This window comes from Lagenorhynchus albirostris, chromosome 14, assembly GCF_949774975.1.
Source record: "Lagenorhynchus albirostris chromosome 14, mLagAlb1.1, whole genome shotgun sequence".
NCBI lineage: Eukaryota > Metazoa > Chordata > Mammalia > Artiodactyla > Delphinidae > Lagenorhynchus > Lagenorhynchus albirostris.
In genome coordinates, this window is record NC_083108.1 from 81,137,185 (window position 1) to 81,157,830 (window position 20,646).

The 20,646-nt window shown below is 41.7% G+C and overlaps 2 protein-coding genes across 7 annotated transcripts in view; both read right to left on the minus strand.

The window, feature by feature from the left end:
- Nucleotides 1–13,024, minus strand: part of VPS33A (VPS33A core subunit of CORVET and HOPS complexes) — a 28,767-nt gene extending 15,743 nt beyond the window's left edge. For 3 of the 6 annotated variants that reach the window (XM_060170774.1, XM_060170773.1, XM_060170776.1), the window contains exons 1-6: nucleotides 12,852–13,024; nucleotides 10,319–10,384; nucleotides 9,578–9,705; nucleotides 8,513–8,699; nucleotides 1,655–1,771; nucleotides 552–726 (exon numbers count right to left, since the gene is read on the minus strand). In XM_060170774.1, the coding sequence (XP_060026757.1) occupies nucleotides 552–726; nucleotides 1,655–1,771; nucleotides 8,513–8,699; nucleotides 9,578–9,705; nucleotides 10,319–10,384; nucleotides 12,852–12,953 (775 nt within the window). In that variant the 5' untranslated portion in view covers nucleotides 12,954–13,024. Of the gene's footprint in view, nucleotides 1–551; nucleotides 761–1,654; nucleotides 1,772–8,512; nucleotides 8,700–9,577; nucleotides 9,706–10,318; nucleotides 10,385–12,851 lie in introns of those variants that run through there. The other 3 variants (XM_060170778.1, XM_060170775.1, XM_060170777.1) reach the window with 3 other exon arrangements.
- A 1,911-nt stretch (nucleotides 13,025–14,935) lies between these two features.
- Nucleotides 14,936–20,646, minus strand: part of CLIP1 (CAP-Gly domain containing linker protein 1) — a 121,718-nt gene continuing 116,007 nt past the window's right edge. Inside the window, 5 exon segments of the mRNA XM_060170421.1 lie at nucleotides 14,936–16,614; nucleotides 17,405–17,529; nucleotides 19,624–19,673; nucleotides 20,213–20,363; nucleotides 20,441–20,558. Coding sequence (XP_060026404.1) covers nucleotides 16,389–16,614; nucleotides 17,405–17,529; nucleotides 19,624–19,673; nucleotides 20,213–20,363; nucleotides 20,441–20,558 — 670 coding nt within the window. The 3' untranslated portion in view covers nucleotides 14,936–16,388.

Consider the following 20,646-nt stretch of genomic DNA (forward strand, 5'->3'; position numbering starts at 1 on the left):
CCTGCAGGTATTATGCCACCTGCCCCTCGCCAGCAACCCCCCTAAACTCTACCCCTTTTTCCAAACCCAGTACCAAGGCCATCTCTTCCAGAAGCTTTCCTGAACAACTGCCTGCCACGGCATCTATGTTCTCCAACTGCAGAGCCATCTGTTTATTTAGCCCTTGGCCTCTGCTCACAGCGGGCAAGCACAGTCCTGTGCAGTAAACATCAGCCAGCCCTTGTGTGACGGACAATGGTAGTTTGCTCAGATGTCGTTTAATTTTTTTTTTTTTTTTTAGCCACACCGTGTGGCATGCAAGATCTTAGTTTCCTGACCAGGGATTGAACCCATGCCCCCTGCATTGGAAGAGTGAAGTCTTAACCACTGGACTGCTGGGGAAGTCCCTCAGATGTTGTTTAATCCTAGCGTCTGCAGGTCTAAAGTCAGCATTTTTATTTTTTTCAAATATTCTCTGATTTACTTGAAAAGGAAGCACCTTCTAAAAAAACAGCCTTCTGGATATTTTTATCAGATTACCTATTAGTAAAAGTAGGTGTTACTTTACTCACTGTTCTGAATGCCATAAATTTCATCAATGAGTCCTTCATACGTAAGCTGAGTGGCAAGAGGCGTTAACAAATCCACATTCCGATCGAGCAACAAGAGATTATCAAAAACAGGGAATATTGAGTTCTGGCTCCCTGTAAACTCTCTCTTCATCCTGATCATCATATTGGCCACTTGCTGGAAACAAAACATGGGATCAGGTGGGACCCTCCTGGGAATAAGCAGATTAAAAAATTTGGCTAAAAATGGAAAGAATCAAAAAAGTGAAAAAAGGAGAAAAACGGTGGAAGAGTGAGATGGATAAGAAATAAGCAGCTACAGAAAAGCATTCGCTGTTGGCTGCCTGTCCCAACACTTACACTTTAGCCAGTGGCAGCAGCTATTTCTCAATGGGGCCTAGTTCAGAGAGTCTATTTCTGTTATTCACAGTAGCTCTGTTCTATAAAGTTGCTGTGAATACTGAACCAGCAAATACCGAACCACTGCCCCGAGGGGCAATCAGGGTTAGGGTGCCGCGAACCTCTGGTTATAACATTTTTGTCATCTGATCAATTATAACCTTGTCTTATGTGTGTTTCTGTTTAAAGACACATTAAATATATGACGTTGATTCTCTAACGCCATCACTCAGGCCTGAACGCAGCTCATCTAACACGAGATTTCTCCCTAAGGCCCATCACAGCCTCCCTGCGCTCTGAGCACTAGACAGTGCTTCTGCACCACCTTTGGGGGCCATTTTAAACAGCAAAATCACCATCAAAAAGAGCACAAAAATGCAAAAAAAAAAAAAAGTGGCACTGAGCAGCGCATGGCATTATATAGCGGCAAAAAGGACACTTGTTTATGGTATGAGCTGAAGGCACAGGGCTGCTCTGAGTGACCTCAGCTGGGAACATGCATACTGGACAACTCAAATTACTGCCGCTCTGAGCATGTCCACAAAACACTGTGAATACTGATTTGGGGGCTACAAATAAATTTCAGTAAATAGGTGAATTGCCAAATAAAAAGGATTGACTGTATTTGTAAACAGATTCCCACTCCTTCCCTTCCTGGGGACCAGGGGACCCTTCCTCCACCACCAGAAGCACCTGCCGTTTCTCACCCGGGCGCACTCTCCTTTCCCAAAGATCTGGGGAATCGTCCCGTACAGAGCTTGCAGGGTCATGAGCCCCTTGGCTGCGTGGTACAGGCTGGTCTGGTCGCTCTCCAGGTAGCACTCCTGCGGGGGGGAAGGGCCAGTTACGGTCATGGTCATCTGGGTGCATGAGGCACCCACCTCTGTCTGGCGCTGGGACTACACAGCCACTGGGTAAGACCGTTTCCACTAATTCCCCACTTTGCCAGGAAGCTGCAGACTCGGGTCCAGCCCAGGCCATGAGGCCAACAGCTCTGCCGTCGGGGGCAGCTATGGCAGCAATTCTCCCGTGGCAGAGCCTTCTGGAAGGCACTCCTCTTAGTTTATCAGCTCTTGAATAAGCTACTGATTAAGAAAGACTGACACAGGGACTGGGCTTTCTCATTCACCGTTGTGAGTGTAAAGGCTAGGAGGACACCGTGGGAGGGCCACATAAGCGCACATATTCTTTGACCCCCCCAAAGTCCCAGATGACCTCACAACAGAATACCTGGCAGTTTTTACAAACATGACTCCAATTTCATATGTACTGACAGCAAATGAAGGCCATAACATCTTGAGAAATGAGAAAGAGGTAGCTGAAGAATCTTTAGAGAGTGATCTCATTTTCAGAAAATATATTTTACCTTATAAAATATACAGGGTATATTTTGTAAAGTAGACAAAATTATACTTTTCTGCATAGAAAAAGGGACCAAAAAAATATACACAAAACCAGCTAGGAAGTGAGAAGAGAGACTCTAGCAGTTCTGACATGGGTAAGAGCACAGGTTCTTGACTCTGGTTGTCTTGATCTGAACCTTGGCTGTGTCACTTCCCAACTGGTGCCCTCGGCCACTTAGGTAACCTCTCTGTGCCTTATTTATTGTCTGCAGAAGGGAGTATATTCAACATAGTATATGGATTAAATGAGGTAATTGCATGTAAAACATTTCATCCCAGTACCTGAAACATATAGTAAGTCCTTAACAAATGTTAGCTTTTATTATTAGAAATTGTTTGGATTATTATTTTTTTTTTTACAATCATCATCCACTCATAAGTCAAAATGGAACACGGTACCAGACACCCCTCACCGACCCTCCCAACGTGCTTCCAGCTTCCAAAGCCAGGAGGGAGGGGACACTGGAGGCATTAAGCACAAGGGGGTGGGACTCATGTGCTCCACCCAGGGAGGAAGGAGGGCTGTGCCTGGAAAGAGCCTGGGGAGAGTGCTTGGGGGCTCTTCCGAGTCTGATGGTTTTAACATTTCACTGCATATGACATGTCCAACTCAAGAATGTCTGAAGACATACTTTCTTGAAAAATTACCTAAAACTCCCTATCAGAGCAGAGTTAAACTAAAAATTCAAGAAAAAAAAATTAGGGAATATCTCTCAAAATCGTATTCATTTTTTTAAACTTAAAAAGTTGTATTACTATAGACATTCTTTTTGTAATTCTTTTTAAAAAAATTTAAAAGTTGATGACATATTAATCTTGAATTTTTTGCTCTATTATAATTGGTGGTGGGATGATTATTTGTACTAATATCCCTGTATTCTGTGCTTGTGGAATCACCTGGTATTTCAAGCCATGAGGACATTTTTGGAGGGACAAATGCTAATACCCATTAACATTCAAATTCACATATTTTTTGACCCCAAAGTCCCACATGCCTACACGATAGAATACCTGGCAGTTTTTTTGTTTGTTGGTTGTTTCGTTTTTCTATGTTTATCAAACCAATGAAAATGAATTTTAAACAGGTGTACTTGTAACTACTTGGAATGTGTTTGTTTTCGTGACTTAATTGTAGGCAATTCTTACTTCAGGTTGGGGAAAAAAAGGGTAGGCGGTTTTGATTTTAACTAAAATTATAGCGCTTCACTCACGTAACACCAGCCAGTCTAGCACACCATATAAGAAGTAAGACCTTTCAAGGAAAACTTGACATTCTAAAATTATTAAAAGGACAACATAAACTCATTCAATCATGCAGGTCCTTTAAACTTTGCTTTGAAAGTCTTAAGGAGAAAAAAATATGGTACTGTGACTAGGGCACGGGCTGGAGAAAACTTTATTTTTCTTCCCTTACCTTACTACTTGAGAGAAGTCAATACAATTTTCCATTTGTATAAATGAAAGGCCACAGTTTTTAACTCTTTTATAATAATATTCCTTGAGCCAGAAGAAGATATACATGTTTTTCACATTTTAGTTACATTTCAACAATTATGTATTATATGCTTATAGGGATCATGTTCAATGGCAAAGTGAAGTGGACTGATGGTCTCAGATGTTTCCGTGTAGACAGCGTGTCAAGAACTGGCTTATATATTATCCGTCCTCCAGACCGACATCACATTTCATAATAGCTTGGTATGATGACTGCTGTCAAAATCGCCTGCATGGAAACATCCGTGCCACCGGGCCTGGTCGCGCCACGCGGGGACCTCGACGGGAAGGATGCGCGGGCTCGTGCGGGGGAGCAGAGCCCCAGCGGGTAGCGCCCGCACCGCCGCCTCAGAAGGGAGGCCACTACCGTCCGCTACCTTGCAGTTTTTTTGTTTTTGTTTTTGTTTTTGTTGCGGTACGCAGGCCTCTCACTGTTCTGGCCTCTCCCGTTGCGGAGCGCATGCTCCGGACGCGCAGACTCAGCGGCCATGGCTCACGGGCCCAGCCGCTCCGTGGCATGTGGGATCTTCCCGGACCGGGGTACGAACCCGTGTCCCCTGCATCGGCAGGTGGACTCTCAACCACTGAGCCACCAGGGAAGCCCTACCTTGCAGTTTTTACAAAGGAGGTAGGTAGATTTTATGTATACTGATTTCTATATATACATATGAAGGCCCCAACAGTTTAAGCCCTGTGACTGAGCATTAGAGCTCAATGAGCTGAACTCTAATTCCCACGTTTTGTGCAGTGCAATACGGTCATTATCACAGCCCCAAAGCACAGAGAGATCTACACGTGCCTCCTGATGCCACGAAAAGCTAAATTATGCTCACTGTTTAAAATCACATAAATAAGTAAAATGACCTCAACTCTATCAGAAATCGGGCTTGAATTTAACATTAGGTAGAACTCTCAGCTTTATTATCCAGGCGAAATCTCTGACTTCTAAAATAGAATCTTAAGTGAACATATATAAGCCAAGGGCTTGAAATTCTCAGCAGAAAAGAATTCTGTTCTTTTTTGCAAACCAGCGGTTAAATAAACAGGAAATCTCTCCTCTGTACAGGTTTTGTCATGCCAGGACTGGTTTTCCTCAGCTGCTACCAATTCACATTAATTACACGGATGTGAATTAATTACATGAGGGTATACCATTATAGCTACCTGACAAAGCAAATATAGCAAAATGTTAATTTCAGAACCTAGGTGATGAGCATACGGGTGTTCGCTGTACCATTCTTTCAACTTTTCTGTATATTTGAAAATTTTCATATAAAATGTTGGGGGACAGGAAATCTGTACCATCATTGGAAGAGATTTACTGTAAGCAAATCAGTGGGGAACATGGCTGAAAAGAAGAGCCATGAAACTCTCCTGGTTATAAAATTCATCAGTGGTGCCACTGAGCTTTTCCTCAGGTTCACTCTTTGAAAGCAGTGGTCACTGTAACAACATACTAGGGAAGAAAGAGTTTCAAATAATTTTTTGCACAACACCAGTGGTTCTCAAAAGTTCTAGTCTCCAGACCAGCAGCATCAACGTCACATACGCATAACTCAAAGAAGGAAATACAGATAAATATGATTACACTAAGAAAGTACGCATAGCAAAAACTACCATAAGCTAAGTCAATAGACAAATGTCAAAGGCAGGTAAAGAGCCTACAGATACAGGGCTTCCCTGGTGGCGCAGTGGTTGAGAGTCCTCCTGCCGAGGAAGATCCCACATGCCACGGAGCAGCTGGGCCTGTGAGCCATGGCCGCTAAGCCTGCGCGTCCGGAGCCTGTGCTCCGCAACAGGAGAGGCCACAACAATGAGAGGCCCGCGTACCGCAAAAAAAAAAAAAAAAAAAAGAGCCTACACGTGTACAGTGATCTGTGCATGAGGTAATTCACTGTAGCACTGCCTCTAAAAGCATAAGATGAGAAACAACAAAATGTCCTTCAAAAGGGGACTGACTTAAATCATTGTACATCCAAACAATGGAACAGTATGCAGCTTCAGCTAAGAATAAAAAAGTATTTTCATAGATGGTAGAAAATGACTCCAAGATATATTATTAAGAGAATAACGTAAGTTACCGAAGTTACATAGGATATGCTACCATTTGAATAAAAGCTCATATATACTATGAGCTGTAGCTGCCTAAAGCACTTCCAAAGACAAATTAAAAAAGAACGAGTAATAGTGATTGCTTCTGGGAGGTATGGCATTTTGAGAATTGGGTGGAGAGTGGCTTACTTTCCATTCTGTACCCTTTCTTACTCAAAGAAATTTTCATGTACACAGATTATGTTTATGAAAGATTTTCAAATTACTTTTTTCAACATAAAGTAATATTCTTATGAGAGAAAGCATTCTTTGAAATAAAGTTGTAAACAAAACCAATATATAAAATTACATTTGGAAAAACCATCCAGAACTGGGGAACAAAGATATGCATATTCGCTAACAAACATGCGTCGAACATAATCAGTGGGGAAAAACTGCGCTGGAACAACTGGCACTATATGGAAAAAATAAATAAGCCTCATATAGAAAAATACAGATAAAAATAAATTAGTCCCTACTTCACACCACACACTCCAAACACATGGTTCAAGCTGAATTAAAGACCTGAACGTGAAAAGCAAAACTTTAAAACTTTTAAAGGAAAATACAAGATTTTCTATGTCTTCAGGTAGAGAAGGATTTATTAAGACTAAAACAACACAAACTGAAAGAAAAAAAGTGATATACTACTTTGAAGGGCTCATACCTCCAAATTTCACAGCTTACTACAAAGTTACATTTATCAAGACAGTTTGTTACTGGCATTAAGGACAGACATACTGATCAATGGGGTAGAGCTGAGACACCAGAAATAAACACATTTAGGGACAACTGATTTTCGACAAGGGTACCAAGACAATTAACTGAGGAAAATATACTCTTTCAGCAAATGGTGCTGGAACACATGGATATCCACATGCATATCTGCACATGCAGAAGGAAGTTGGACCCCGACCTCACATCAGATAAAAATAAACTCAAAACCCATCAAAGACCTAGATGTAGGACCAAAATCATAAAATTCTTTGAAGAAAACATAGGAGTAAATTCGTGACCTTAGATCAGATACGACACCAAAAGCATAAGCAACAAGAGAAAAAAAGATAAATCGAACTTCATCAGAGTTAAAATCTTTGGTGCATTGAGATATCCCTTTCACCAAAAAGTGAAAAGAACCCACAGAATGGGAGAAAATATTTGCAAATCAAATATCTGGTAAGAGACTTGCATCCAGAATATATTAAGAATTCTTAAAACTCTTATAACGAAAAGATAAATGCCCAGTTCTAAAAACGTGCCATGCTTAAAGACTTAAATATAATATATGATACCATAAAACTCCTAGAAGAGAACATAGGCAAGACATTCTCTGACATAAATTATACCAATGTTTTCTTAGGTCGGTCTCCCAAGGCAATAGAAATAAAAGCAAAAATAAACAAATTGGACCTAATCAAACTTATAAGCTTTTGCACAACAAAGGAAACCATAAACAAAATGAAAAGACAACCTATGGACTGGGAGAAAATATTTGCAAATGATGTGACCGACGTGGGCTTAATTCCCAAAATATACAGACAGCTCCTACAACTCCATAACAAAAAACTAAACAACTCAATCAAAAAATAGGCAGAAGGTCTAAATAGACATTTCTCCAAAGAAGACACACAGATGGCCAATAGGCGCATGAAAAGATGCTCAACATCGTTAATTATTAGAGAAATGCAAATCAAAACTGCAATGAGGTATCACCTCACACTGGTCAGAATGGCCATCAGTTATTTGCAAAGCAGAAACAGAGACACAGATGTAGAGAACAAACATATGGATACCAAGGCAGGGGGAGGGAGGGTGGGATGAATTAGGAGATTGGGACTGACATATATACACCACTATGTATAAAATAGATAGCTAATGAGAACCTACAAGGAAATCCCAAAAAGAGGGGATATATGTATACGTATAGCTGATTCACCTTGCTACACAACAGAAACTAACACAACATTGTAAAGCAACTATACTCCAATAAAAATTAATTTAAAAAAATAGTCTACAAATAATAAATGCTGGAGAGGGTGTGGAGAAAAGGGAACCCTCCTACACTGTTGGTGGGAATGTAAATTGGTGCAGCCACTGGAAAACAGTATGGAGGTTCCTTAAAAAACTAAAAAGAATGAAATATTGCCATTTGCAGCAACATGGATGGACCTAGAGAATATTATGCTTAGTGAAGTAAGACAAATACTACATAACATCACTCATATGTGGAATCTAAAAAAATAATACAAATGAATGTATACACAAAACAGAGACCGACGCACAGAAACATAGAAAACAAACTAGCGGTTACCGGTGGGGAGTGGAAGGGGGGAGGGACAAATTAGGGGTATGGGATCAACAGATACAAACTAGAATACATAAAATAGATAAGCAACAAGGATTTACTGTATAGCACAGGGAATTACACCTAATATCTTGTAATAACCTATAATGGAATATAATCTGCAAAAAATACTGAATCACTCTGCTTGTACACCTGAGATTAACATGACCATCATGTTCACAAATTTGGCAAAAATTAAAGCCTGACGTTAAAAAAGAAAAGGCCAAACTTACTTTGAAAGCACCCTCTGATTCCATGGATAAGAGATCCCCATCAAATGGAATGAGATCTAGGCTGTACTCCTCCCTATGAATAAAGGATCCCAAAACACCCAGATCCTTCAACCGCTGTTCGCACAATAAGCTACGTCGTGGCACAAACAAAATGTGGAAATCTCTTGCTGGGCCACGTCTGTCTTCACTGCAAAAGAAGGAACATTTGTTAGCTTACAAGCTCTTTAGAGTCACAGACTCTTTCACTTACTTTATTCAAACTGCCGGGCACACAGGAGGCACTAAATAAATGCTGGCTAGATAAACAAATGAACATTGACTTTCAGACCCAAACTGTTAACAGTCGCTTTCTCGCTCTCTCTCTCTCTTTTTTTCCCTGACAGGAAAGCGTTGATTCATAGCCGGTATTTGCATTTTCTAGCTTTCTCTTAAACTATTTATGGGGGCATTAAAGCTCTCAGGTTTATTGAAGCAGGATATCTGTGTCTTGTTGAAAACAAATTGTTCTTTAACCAAACCAATGCAGCCACAGCGTCTCATATTAAAACGAAACATCACTCTTGACTCCTATCTCTCCTCGACACTGGACTTCTCAAAATAGCCCATATGCTTTTAAGATTTTAGGGGCCACATCAATCGATTATACCACAGAGTACAGACTGGGCTGAGAGAACTTCCTCTCTCTAGACTGGACGCTAAATAAAATTTTAATCAGCTCTAACTTTGCTTATGAAATTCAAGCACCTTATATTCAGTATAACCATTAGAGGTGTTTTGTTTGTTTTTTGTTTTTCAAATCAGTGTCCTTTCTACTGATACACGTCCAAACTTTTAGCTGTCCTGAAAGAATGGGGATTTATGATAACCGCCCTCTCAAACTGTTTGAACAATGTCACAAGTTTCCCACTTTTCTTCATTGTATTCTTCCGTGCCTGTCCCAGTTTTTCCAAAAGACCACTTTCCAAGGTACTGGCAAGAGAAGGGGTTCACAATGAAAAGCTCAGGACATTAAAACCACGAGAAGGATTAACTTCTTTTGGCCCAAACAAGAGCTCTGAGAGATACCTGAGCACATTTTCAGCGATTATATCCATCAATTCTAGCCTGGGTCTGACAACAAAAATAATATTCTTGACATCAGCTGCTGGCAAACGACTTCCTTTAAGCGTGAACATTTTTTCCACTTCATGTTCCTAGGAAAACACACACACACAAAAGGTTAACAAAACCCCTGAAATTTACGTATGGTATCCAGACTCAGACATCATAAACACTCCCAGTCAAATGTACATCAATACTTTGTTATCAAAATTTAGATTTCCCAAAGCCAGCTGTGTAAAGGACAAGGTTTCAGGACGAAGTCACTGCTACTGTATCTGAATTTAAATGACTCTCACGTGATGCACTATCAAAGACACCAGGTAACAGTCACATAATACAATGCTAGTAATTAGGATCAGTATAGAATCATCAGCTGAAGGACTGCTGTATACAAAATGTTAGCCAGGCATTGGTATCGGTGTTTATAAAAACCAAACAGCCTTGCAAGCCACCTACTCAGGAGGAAATGTAAACTTATTATTATTACTAAAGTACAGAATTATTATTTTTTTAAAATTAAATTAAATTTAATTTTTAAATTTATGGCCGCAACTCGCGGCATTCGGGATCTTAGTTCCCAGATCAGGGATCGAAGCCTCGCCCCCCCTGCAGTGGAAGCGCAGAGTCTTAATAGCTGGACTGCCAAGGAGGTCCCTAAAGTACAGAATTATCAATCCCTGAACAAAACCCAAATAGCTCATTTACCTTCAGTAGTGAATACTGTGCAATCAGGCCAAATGGTCCTGTGAGGTACTCATCCCAAACTATTGCCTATAAGAGGGGAGAAACATTCTCTCATTACAGTTAATATCAGGAATTTCAACAATACCAACAGAAAATAGCAGTCATACGTAGTAGGACTATTGGTCTCAAAGTCTGAATTAACAAAGATTATAACTGGCTCTGGCCACATTCATATCCTACAGGTCTTAAAAAAATAGCATCAGGGTAAGTGATGTTACTGGTGATAAATGGGAAAGTTAAGACCTAGTCACTGTCCTCAAAGGAAACAAGGACGGTACTTTGCTGTGTATCTGTGTCATGGTATTATTATTAGACTGAACCATATGGAAACTGCCAATTGCAACAACTCAACTTTTATTTTATTTTTTATTTATTTATTTATTTATTTTGTGGTACACGGGCCTCTCACTGTTGTGGCCTCTCCCGTTGCGGAGCACAGGCTCCGGACGCGCAGGCTCAGCGGCCATGGCTCACGGGCCCAGCCGCTCCACAGCATGTGGGATCTTCCCGGACCGGGGCATGAACCCGTGTCCCCTGCATCGGCAGGCGGACTCTCAACCACTGCGCCACCAGGGAAGCCCTATCTTATTTTTTAATTAATTAATTTATTTATTTTCGGCTGCATTGGGTCTTTCTTGCTGCACGCAGGCTTTTTCTCCCGAGCGGGGGCTACAGCTTCTCATCGCGGTGGCTTCTCTTGTTGCGGAGCACAGGCTCTAGGTGCACAGGCTTCAGGAGTTGTGGCACTCGGGCTCAGTAGTTGTGGCTCACGGGCTCTAGAGCGCAGGCTCGGTAGTTGTGGCACAAGGGCTTAGTTGCTCTGCGGCATGAACCAGGGCTCGAACCCGTGTCCCCTGCATTGGCAGGCGGATTCCTAACCATGGCACTACCAGGGAAGTCCTCAACTTGTATTTTATATATAAGTATCATATAATCGAATTATAAAAATTAAAACCTCTGATATAGGTATTACAAATCTTATTTTGACAGAAGAGGAAATTTTTTAAAATTGAATTGTATACTTTATTTTTTAAACTAAGTTTTATTTTTGGCTGTTTTGGGTCTTGTTGCATGCGGGCTTTCTCTAGTTGCGGCGAGCAGGGGCTACTCTTCGTTGCAGTGCGGGGGCTTCTCATTGTGGCTGCTTCTCTTGTTGTGGAGCACGGGCTCTAGGCGCACCGGCTTCAGTAGATGTGGCACGTGGGCTCAGTAGTTGTGGTGCATGGGCTTAGTTGCTCCACAGCACGTGGGATCTTCCCGGACCAGGGCTCAAACCCGTGTCCCCTACATTGGCAGGAGGATTCTTAACCACTGCGCCACCAGGGAAGTCCCAGAAGAGGAAATTTTTAAAGGCTCAGAAAGTTTAAGTAACGTCCAAGGCCATATAGGGAACTTGGACGTACACAGTATAAGGGAGTCAGGACTCCAACCTAGGACTTAATGACCCCACAGGGTAGTGCTCTGGGGCCCTACCACTGCTAAACTCCAGTGTGATTTCTTTTTCTTTCATTTTTAATTGAAATTTTTATTGAGATAACTGTAGATTAATATTCAGTTGTAAGAAACAACACAGAGACCCCCTAGTACACTTTGCCCAGTTTCCCCCAGTGGAAACATTTTGCAAAACTATAGTACAATAAGTATTACAACCAGGATATTACATTGATACAATCCATGATCTCATTCAGATTTCACATTTATTTCCTGAGCTTGAACTGGGCACGTAGGACTTAGCCTGCTTTTGTTTTCTTTCAATTGTTTCTAGCATCCACTCTACCTCTTGAGGTCCTATTTTTTTCTAATACTGATTCCTGAGTTTCCCCAATTTTCCTTTTCTCTTCAGAGTTGTATTGCCAGTTACTTAGAGGGACTGATAAATCCTAAGGGGAGAGAGGAGAGGTAATACCACTTAAAAGAAATCCTATGAAGTCTCTAATCTACGGTTTCTGATTCCATTGTGAGCTGGGTGCTAATAAACGTCTAACAGGAGGAACAATACTATTTAAGGAAGCCGACGTTAAAACCTCAAATAGCTACAACTTCTCATAATCCGAGGGAGCAGCAGATTGTAAGGTGCTGGTGCTTCATACTTTTGAGGGTATGATTTGTAACGACACATATGATCTTTGTAATGAATGGACACCGGACCAGCTACGTCCCTGGGCCGGGTCCGCATCACCAGTTCCCGTGTCTGGGGTGGGAGCTCGGGGACACCAGATCCGCCCCTCGACCTGACCACAAGCTGGTTCACTAGAGGCTGAGACAGCACGGTGGCTTATTCTGCTGCCATGAAACAATCACGATGCCACGCGGACTGCGGGCTGGACGCCCCAGGCCCCTGCAGCGGGCCCCTCTCCCCGACTTAGCATTCCCGCCAGCTCTCCTCCTGGAAGCCCTAGGAAACTTCGTACACCTGAAGCCCAGGCGGTCAGGGACCTGATCAGGCCAGGCCGGACGGCGCCGGAGGACGGTGTCGCCGCGCACTGTCCCTCACCTTGCTTCCCGCGCACTTGTCCAGGAACTCGCGCAGCTCGCGACGCACCGCCTCGCGCAGCACGTTCAGGTTCACTCGCCCGTAGGACAGGTGCGCCGCCATCTTGCCCCACCGCTCTCTTTTCCCTGCAATCCAACCGGATCGGCTTTACCCCGACGCGAGGCCCACAGACGCTGTCACGTGACGGCATGTTCACGTGACGGCATGTTCACGTGACGAGGGCCGCTGACAGCAAGCCAAACCCGGAAACCGGAATCGGCGGGTGTCTGCTGCTCTCTCCCCAGGCCCTAGCGCCCGCCTCTTCCTTCCGCTGCGTGGGTTCCGAGGCTCCCCGTGAGCGACAGACCCGTCCAGACCCCGCCTCAGTCCAGGGCACCTCAGTTGGGCGCTGAGAATTGGGTTTAAGGGCAGAGACCGGATCCTACTCGTCCCGTTTAAAAATCGAGACTTTCATCTTAGCAGCAAGCATACTCGCTGTAAGGTGGTAACGAAGCTAAACTTGAATGGAAATCTTTTAAATTATAGCAATCAAAAAGGTCCTGCGCTTTGCCCTTTTGGTTTGTCGGCTAAAATCTACAAAGATGGCTAAGGGCTGAGGGAACCTTGAGTGACTTGTCTGTTCAGCTCTTCCTAGTAGACATTCACGGGACATGGTATTTCACACAAATACTTTTCGATGTGGAATCTAGGTAAAATTTGCATGTTACCTCGTGAGTTGCGAGGGTGAAACAGGATGTAATTTACATCGTGTGATTTAATGTAAAAGGCTTAGCAGGGTGCCTGTTATTTAATAATGGCTAAATAAATAACTTATTTGGAAGATATATCCGTTTCAGTACTTTGAGGTGTAAAATTGGCTATTTGGGATCTGCTGAAAGGGGCTTGAAAATGTCTGGTCTTGCCTGGCTCCCTTCAACCCTTTATACACTGTTACTAAGAAAGGACTCGCTAAGCAATTACCATGGAGTATGAATAAGCAAAGAGTGGAATTTGGGGATGATACAGTAATCAACTATACATATTTACATACTTCCACTCTCAACTTCTTGACTCTTTCAAAGACATTTAATTTTAAAATAACATGTTTCCACACGTGTAGACTGTTCCATGCCCTAGTTCACAGGGATTCTTCTCAACCTGTATCACAAACTCTTCTCACGTGCGCAGGCTTTTTGCTCAACTGAGAACATGTATTATTTTAGCACCATCTGGGAGAATAAATGTTGAGCTCAGCAGGCCATGTCCTGAACTGGTAAATGAGGGCACACCCACGTAAGAGGTAAAGGTGCCCACGGTTAGCGAACTCTCAGGCATGCGTGGGTGCAAACGAGCAAGACTCGGATGATAAACGATCCTCTGCAAACAGGACCAGGATTCTAAACGATCAACAGAGGTGTTTTATTTGTGTAAAGACCCAACTGGTGATACTGCAGTACTACCGCAGTTGCCCTATAAATATCACAGACTTGTTTAGTGTGCGAGTTTTTTTCCTTTTAAAATGTATTTTAATTGATATAATGGATATTTAATATTAATTTTAGGTGTACAACATAATGATTTGATATACGTATATGTTGTGAAATGGTCACCACAACAAATGTAGTTCATAGTTTTGAGTCTTTTCATCAATTCGGTCAAAGCTGAAGTCAAGGACCACTGTTGGGGTTATTTTTAGGTCAAAATAATGTTCAGCTGGTAACTCTGCTTTGGAAATATCTACCTGTGTGTGTGTGGGGGGGTCAGAGCTCATAAAACAGATTGCTTGGTTCAGTTATCATTTTGGAAAATACCACAACAGCTTTCACAGAGTTTCCTTCCAAAACTTCATGCTGTAATAGGTAGTGGGTACTACCTGGTGCCACTTACATTTCTGTCAGGTAACGTAGTGAGACATAGCAACGGGTAACCACCTTGGGTATTGATCTTATGCTGAATGGGTCATAGAATGCTTTGAGATAATTTCTTAAAAGCAGTTTATCAACAGACTGCAGTAGAAATTGCTATTTGGGTCTCTAGTGCTCGCTCACTTAAAGAAAAACCATTATGACAAATAAACCTGAGAATAATACCAGTTTACTACACTGGCCAAAAAGAATAACCATTTATTAAAGTAGATACAGAACACTTGTTTGCTCAGATTTTAATATTGCTTTACATATTGTGTTTGTGAAACAGTTCCTAATATGTTTATAACCCCAAATTTCAACTGACTACAGATTTTTCACTTGTCAAACACATAGTTGATAATCTTGAGAGGAAAATACATCAAAGGCATATATACAATTATAGAAGTTCTTATTATACATGTCTCATGGAAGATACATTTATTTATTACTTTTTACACATTCTAGGAGACATTCAAATGAAGATAAATAGATTCAAACTGGTTGATAAACTTCTTGTGGTTGAGGTCCTTCAGTTTATTTTTTGTGATAAGAAAATCCAAAATTATTAATGTTGAATTTCTCATCGTACATTCATCTAAAAACACAGTAAAAAAAAAACGTGTAAAGATTGTAGATTGGTTAATTTAGGTGTTTTATAGTGGCTTATTATCTAATTAACTGACTGCTGGGGCTATCTGCTGGAGAAGGAAAAAAAATCTGGAGAGAATTCTCCCAGTTATTTATATCTGATAAAGAAATAGAATGAAAACACAAAGAACAAGGAGCTGCAAAGCCACATGATGCTATTTCTGGCCTAGTCCGTTAGGTCCTGATGAACATTTTAAGTGTTTTCTTTTTCATAAAGGTAAAAATCTGAAAAGAAAGACACATTGTATATGTTTTTTCCCAAAATAGAGATTTTACAAAAATATATACATATAATATATAGAAGCTGAAATTATGCAAAACCAATAAACAAAAAACACCATAGAAGAGTAAGTGGGTGCAGCATAGAGATTATAAAATGTCCCCACAGCAGTCTGGGGGCTTCCCCCTCCCTTTACCTGTTTCATGATTTTATAATCACACCTAAGTATCATCAAGCCTGAAATAAAGGCACTACTGATATCAGGTAGTGCAAAGAGCTCAGATATTTCTTTAAGTATAAAATATTTTAAATGAGTAGATGAATATGCAAAGTGGCACATTTTCTCAACTCATTCCAGTGTCAAAGTTTAACCAAAACATCTAAATATACAAACGCAGCCTGGAAATATTTTAGTGCAAATATGAAAAGTAACAGCATAATTTAAAGTTACTTAAATAAGGTATTGTGAGGGTAGGAGTCGTTCTCTGAGGTCTCCCTAGGGACAATTAATGTAATGGCATCTGGTGCAATGTCTTGTTAATACTTTTTAAATTCAAGAAGACAAAATCAGAGGTGAAAACTCACCTATTGATTATTCTAACTGATAAACTTATAAGGGGAGACTAAAAGGGAGATTTGTTGAAGATCAAATTATTTTCTTAGATTTGTTGATGGGGGGTCAAAAAGAACATGAGTTCTCCTGAAGTCTGCACACACAATGCTGGTGGTCAGTTGCCTAAGCTAGTGCATCTGAGAAAGCCCAGTTCTGGATGTGAGGCTTCATCAGAAAGTCTCGTCGTCATTGCAGTTGGTTGCCCAGTGCCCGAACATCTCACAGATTTCACAGTAGGGGCGTTCCTCGCTCCGACTGCCGTGGTGTGTGGAATGGGGGGGGTCCTCAGACATCTGTGCCTGGGTAGGACAATCCTCTGTGTCGTGGAGATCAAAGCAGTCACATATGTCACAGAAGAGGCGAGGTTTCTTCTTGGACTGTTTCTCCTGGTCATCACTACAAATGTTAATGTGCATAATCAGAAACTCATCTCCATCAGAAGAAATTCAAGAGACAGTTATCACTTGTAATGAACAAAAAATAAGCAAGAATTACGGCCAAGTCTGGGAGCCTCAAGTGTTTAAGTACTACGGTCCACGTTTTAAATTTTCACATCAAACCATTTTCACTCTCCTGCCAGATTTGTGGAAGTCAATTTATGGCCAAATGACCACAAAGCAACTGTTTCTCCAATCCACTGGAGAGCCTTTTTTTTTTTTTAATTTTACTGATGACGTATAGTTGATTTACAACGTTTTGTTAATTTCTGCTGTATAGCAGAGTGACTCAGTTATACATATATATATTCTTTTTAAAAATTTTGTATTGGAGTATAGTTGATTTACAATGTTGTGTTACCTTCTGCTGTACACAAAGTGAATCAGCCATACATGTATATAATTCCACTCTTTTTTAGATTCTTTTCCCATATAGGTCACCACAGAGTATTGAGTAGAGTTCCCTGTGCTATACTGTAGGTCCTTATTAGTTATCTATTTTAAATACAGTACTGTGTATATGTCAATCCCAATCTCCCAATTTATCCCTCCCCCCGCTTTACCCCCTGGTAACTGTAAGTTTGTTTTCTACATCTGTAACTCTGTTTCTGTTTGTACCATTTTTTTAGATTCCACCTAGAAGCGATATCATGCGATATTTGTCCTCTGTCTGGAGAACCTAACTTTAAAAACACACATTTATTTAGATGGAACTAAGGTTCTGCTCAGTATCGCTGGACGTGAAATACCTGTCATAATTGTTCATGTCGTCACCGTTCCCATTCAGGGCTGCTTCCGACATCATCTCCACCTTCATCTTGAGATCCTGATTCTTCCTCTGAAGGTCCACTATTACTGAATTTAGGAAATCAATCTGATTTTTTAGGAAAAAACAAAAGCAGACGTGTAAAATGTCTGAAATGTGTCCGCTGGAGCATCAAGCAGCTACAAGTACACTCTCAGGCTGTGGCTGCAGAGTATATGCTGGAGTCGCAGGGCCCCACAGCAGCCGCGACGCAGCCGTGTTTTAGATTATGTTCACACACACACACACACACACACACACACACACACACACACTGCACAGAAAGCGTAACCCGTTACTTATTACACTAAACTACAACTAAGCCAGGACTTTCATGTTCTGTAGATTTCAAAAAGCTCATGGAAGTTCTCCTCCAACTACAATTTAACACTCACTTATTAGTCATGGTGGGATGGTACATGGGTCTTCAGAGAAAAAGGAAGGCGTTTTAAAGAGAAGGCTTAAGCTCTCTTTCACCTGAGGAGGTGTGGCCACACACTGAAGGGGCAGCATTCAGGCCACCTGGGCCCAGAATTGGGGCAGTGGGATAACGAGATGACTGCCCACCAGGAGGAAACGCTCTTGTCCTAACCTGGCAAAGCAAGGGCACTTTAATTTAAAATCAGTAAGTTTCGGGACTTCCCTGACGGTCCAGCGGTTAAGACTCTGTGCTTCCAAGGCAAGGAGCGAGGGTTCGATCCCCAGTCAGGGAACTAGATCCCACATGCCGCATGGTGCAGCCAAGAAAAGAAAAAAATCAGTAAGTTTCTTCCTTCTTCCACAGATACAAAGGTCTCATTTCTCTAAATGTCCATTGGGGAAAAAAATCCCATTTTACAGTATTAAAAAATACATCTGTGTGTGTGTATATACTCATACATACACATCCACATTTTAAGGAAATGTCTGGCCTTTTTCTCCTGCTGGGGCAGTTATGAAACAAAGCTAGAAATCACTAGCTTTGTGATTCTCTGCAGAATCTCCCTTCTGCCATTGAAGGCAAGACCCACTGAATCTCATCTCACTTCTCAAACTGTATTTTCTAAAGACTTTACCCTGTTAGCAGATACATATCAGAAAGGGGGGAAAAAGCCACAAAATGGATGTAAGTACAGTGGGAAACCACACACACACACACGTGCTCACAAATTAGGAAACATAAAACAAACCATTTGCTGATTGGAAGAAAAGCGTTGGCAATGGCAGATGAAACAAACGGAAGCGGAAAGGAAGGGGGAAAGAGAAAACATTGTGAATTAAGTTTGTGCTCATCAGACATACAAACTAAGCAGAGACAATGCTATTCAGGGTAAATTAGGCTGTGCGTTGAATCCTTACATGCCTTTCAAAGGAGATGTCATAACTAAAACAAATCACTAATGCACTGAGTTTCTCTTTTATTTACAAGTGAAAGAAGGCTTTTGTACCTTTGAATTTTGAATGAGACAAGTATGTCCAAAATATATAATAAAAATTGAAAATAGATGTTTGTTGCTTGTGGGCTATGCATTTCCAAAAACAGAATAGTTTGCCTCCATATAATACCATTTTTAAAACTAAGGCTGTTTTGATAATTTTGGCTTTAGGAAACAGTTTTCAAGAGCCCTGTCTTTTTAAGGTAAAGATGAGGAAGGAACCTTTTATGGAGCAATTCTACTTCTATGAATTTATCCTAAAGAAATATTAGTATATCTGTAAAATGATAGGTGTTCAAGACAGTTCATTATAGCATTGTTTATAATACACCTAAAAGATCAGAAAACATCCCAAATGTCATGTCAACCAATAAGGCCTGATTAAATTACGGTACACCCACATAACGGAATACTATACAGCTATAAAAAGCGAAGTGCAGATCAGTTTATGTAATATGCCCCCATATGTGTAAAAAAAAGGAGGTGGAAAGACTATTAATCTTGGCTTGTATGTACATTTTAAAAATCTCTGAAAAAATAAAAAAGACATTAATAACCCTGATTACCTGTTTGGGGGGCTGGGAACTGAGCAGGAGATGGTGTTTGGAGGGAGATTTTTTTTTTATTTTTACTGTACGTATTTTTAACGTTGTTTAATGTTTAGAACATATGAATACATTACCTATTCAAAAGATTAAATTATATTTTAAAAATAGCAAGTAAGCAAAGCAAAAGGAAGGAATATTACCTGGCTCTCCTGGGCTCTTTCATCCTCTTCTGCCTGAGTATCAGTATTACCTTATATTTAAAAAAAAGAAAAAAAAAGTGGAGGGGGGATTTTTTAAAAATTGCAATCTTATTTCCTTGTTACTGCATTGAAAGGGCCAGTGTTAGAAACACATTCTCATGTGGAATCCGCACATGCGCCTCTCTGAGAACACGTTTGAAGTTCCTGTCTCCTCTCTGGACCCCTCGGACACGGTCGTCCTCTCTCAGGCCGGCCCGCTGCGGGGAGGAACGCCGGTCACGGTCACGGCCGTCATTTCCTCCTCCCCGGCAGGGCACCTGCAGAAGCCGCGGCTGCTGCTGGAGTGGCAGTTATCACCCACTGTCTTATACAAACTTCTGCCGATGCTCAGGACCACGGGAAGGTCCGGAAGTGGGGACCGGCAGGCGCGCCCCTCTGCGTGGGGCCTCATCCGACTACAGGCGGGCGGGCCCGGCACAGAGCGGCCCCGTCGGCGCGGCGCAGCAGCCGCCTACAAAGGGTGCGCCCGCCACGAACCCCGCGTCTGCGGGAAGCAGCGGTGTCGGGAGGAAGCACGTGGCCATTTTACCTGACGAGCTGCTGAGCTGCCTCTTGTGTTCTTTGAGTTGAAGCTCCAAGTTCTTTACCTTGAGCTCAAGCTTCGCCTTGTCGGACTCTAGAGACTGAACGACTGCGCGCAAGGACTTGGCGGAGGCGTTCTCTCCCCTGAGCGCTGTGACCTGCAACACACGGCTTGGCTTAGCTTCCGGTCGGAACACGGACGGGTACCGCCAGGGTCCCCGAGGTGGTACTCTACCTCATTCCTCAGCTTTTCCAGCTCTGCATCCTTTTCTGTGAGTAAGGCACTAGTAATACTGATGGATTTCTGCAAGGAAGCCTTTTCTTCATCTGCGTCTTTTATTAGCTTGGATTCTCTAAAAGACCAAAGAGTTAAAAATTCCAGAAATCAACCGAGAGAGCGGTCAGTGGACAACTGTCCTAGAACAAACGCGCAATTAACTT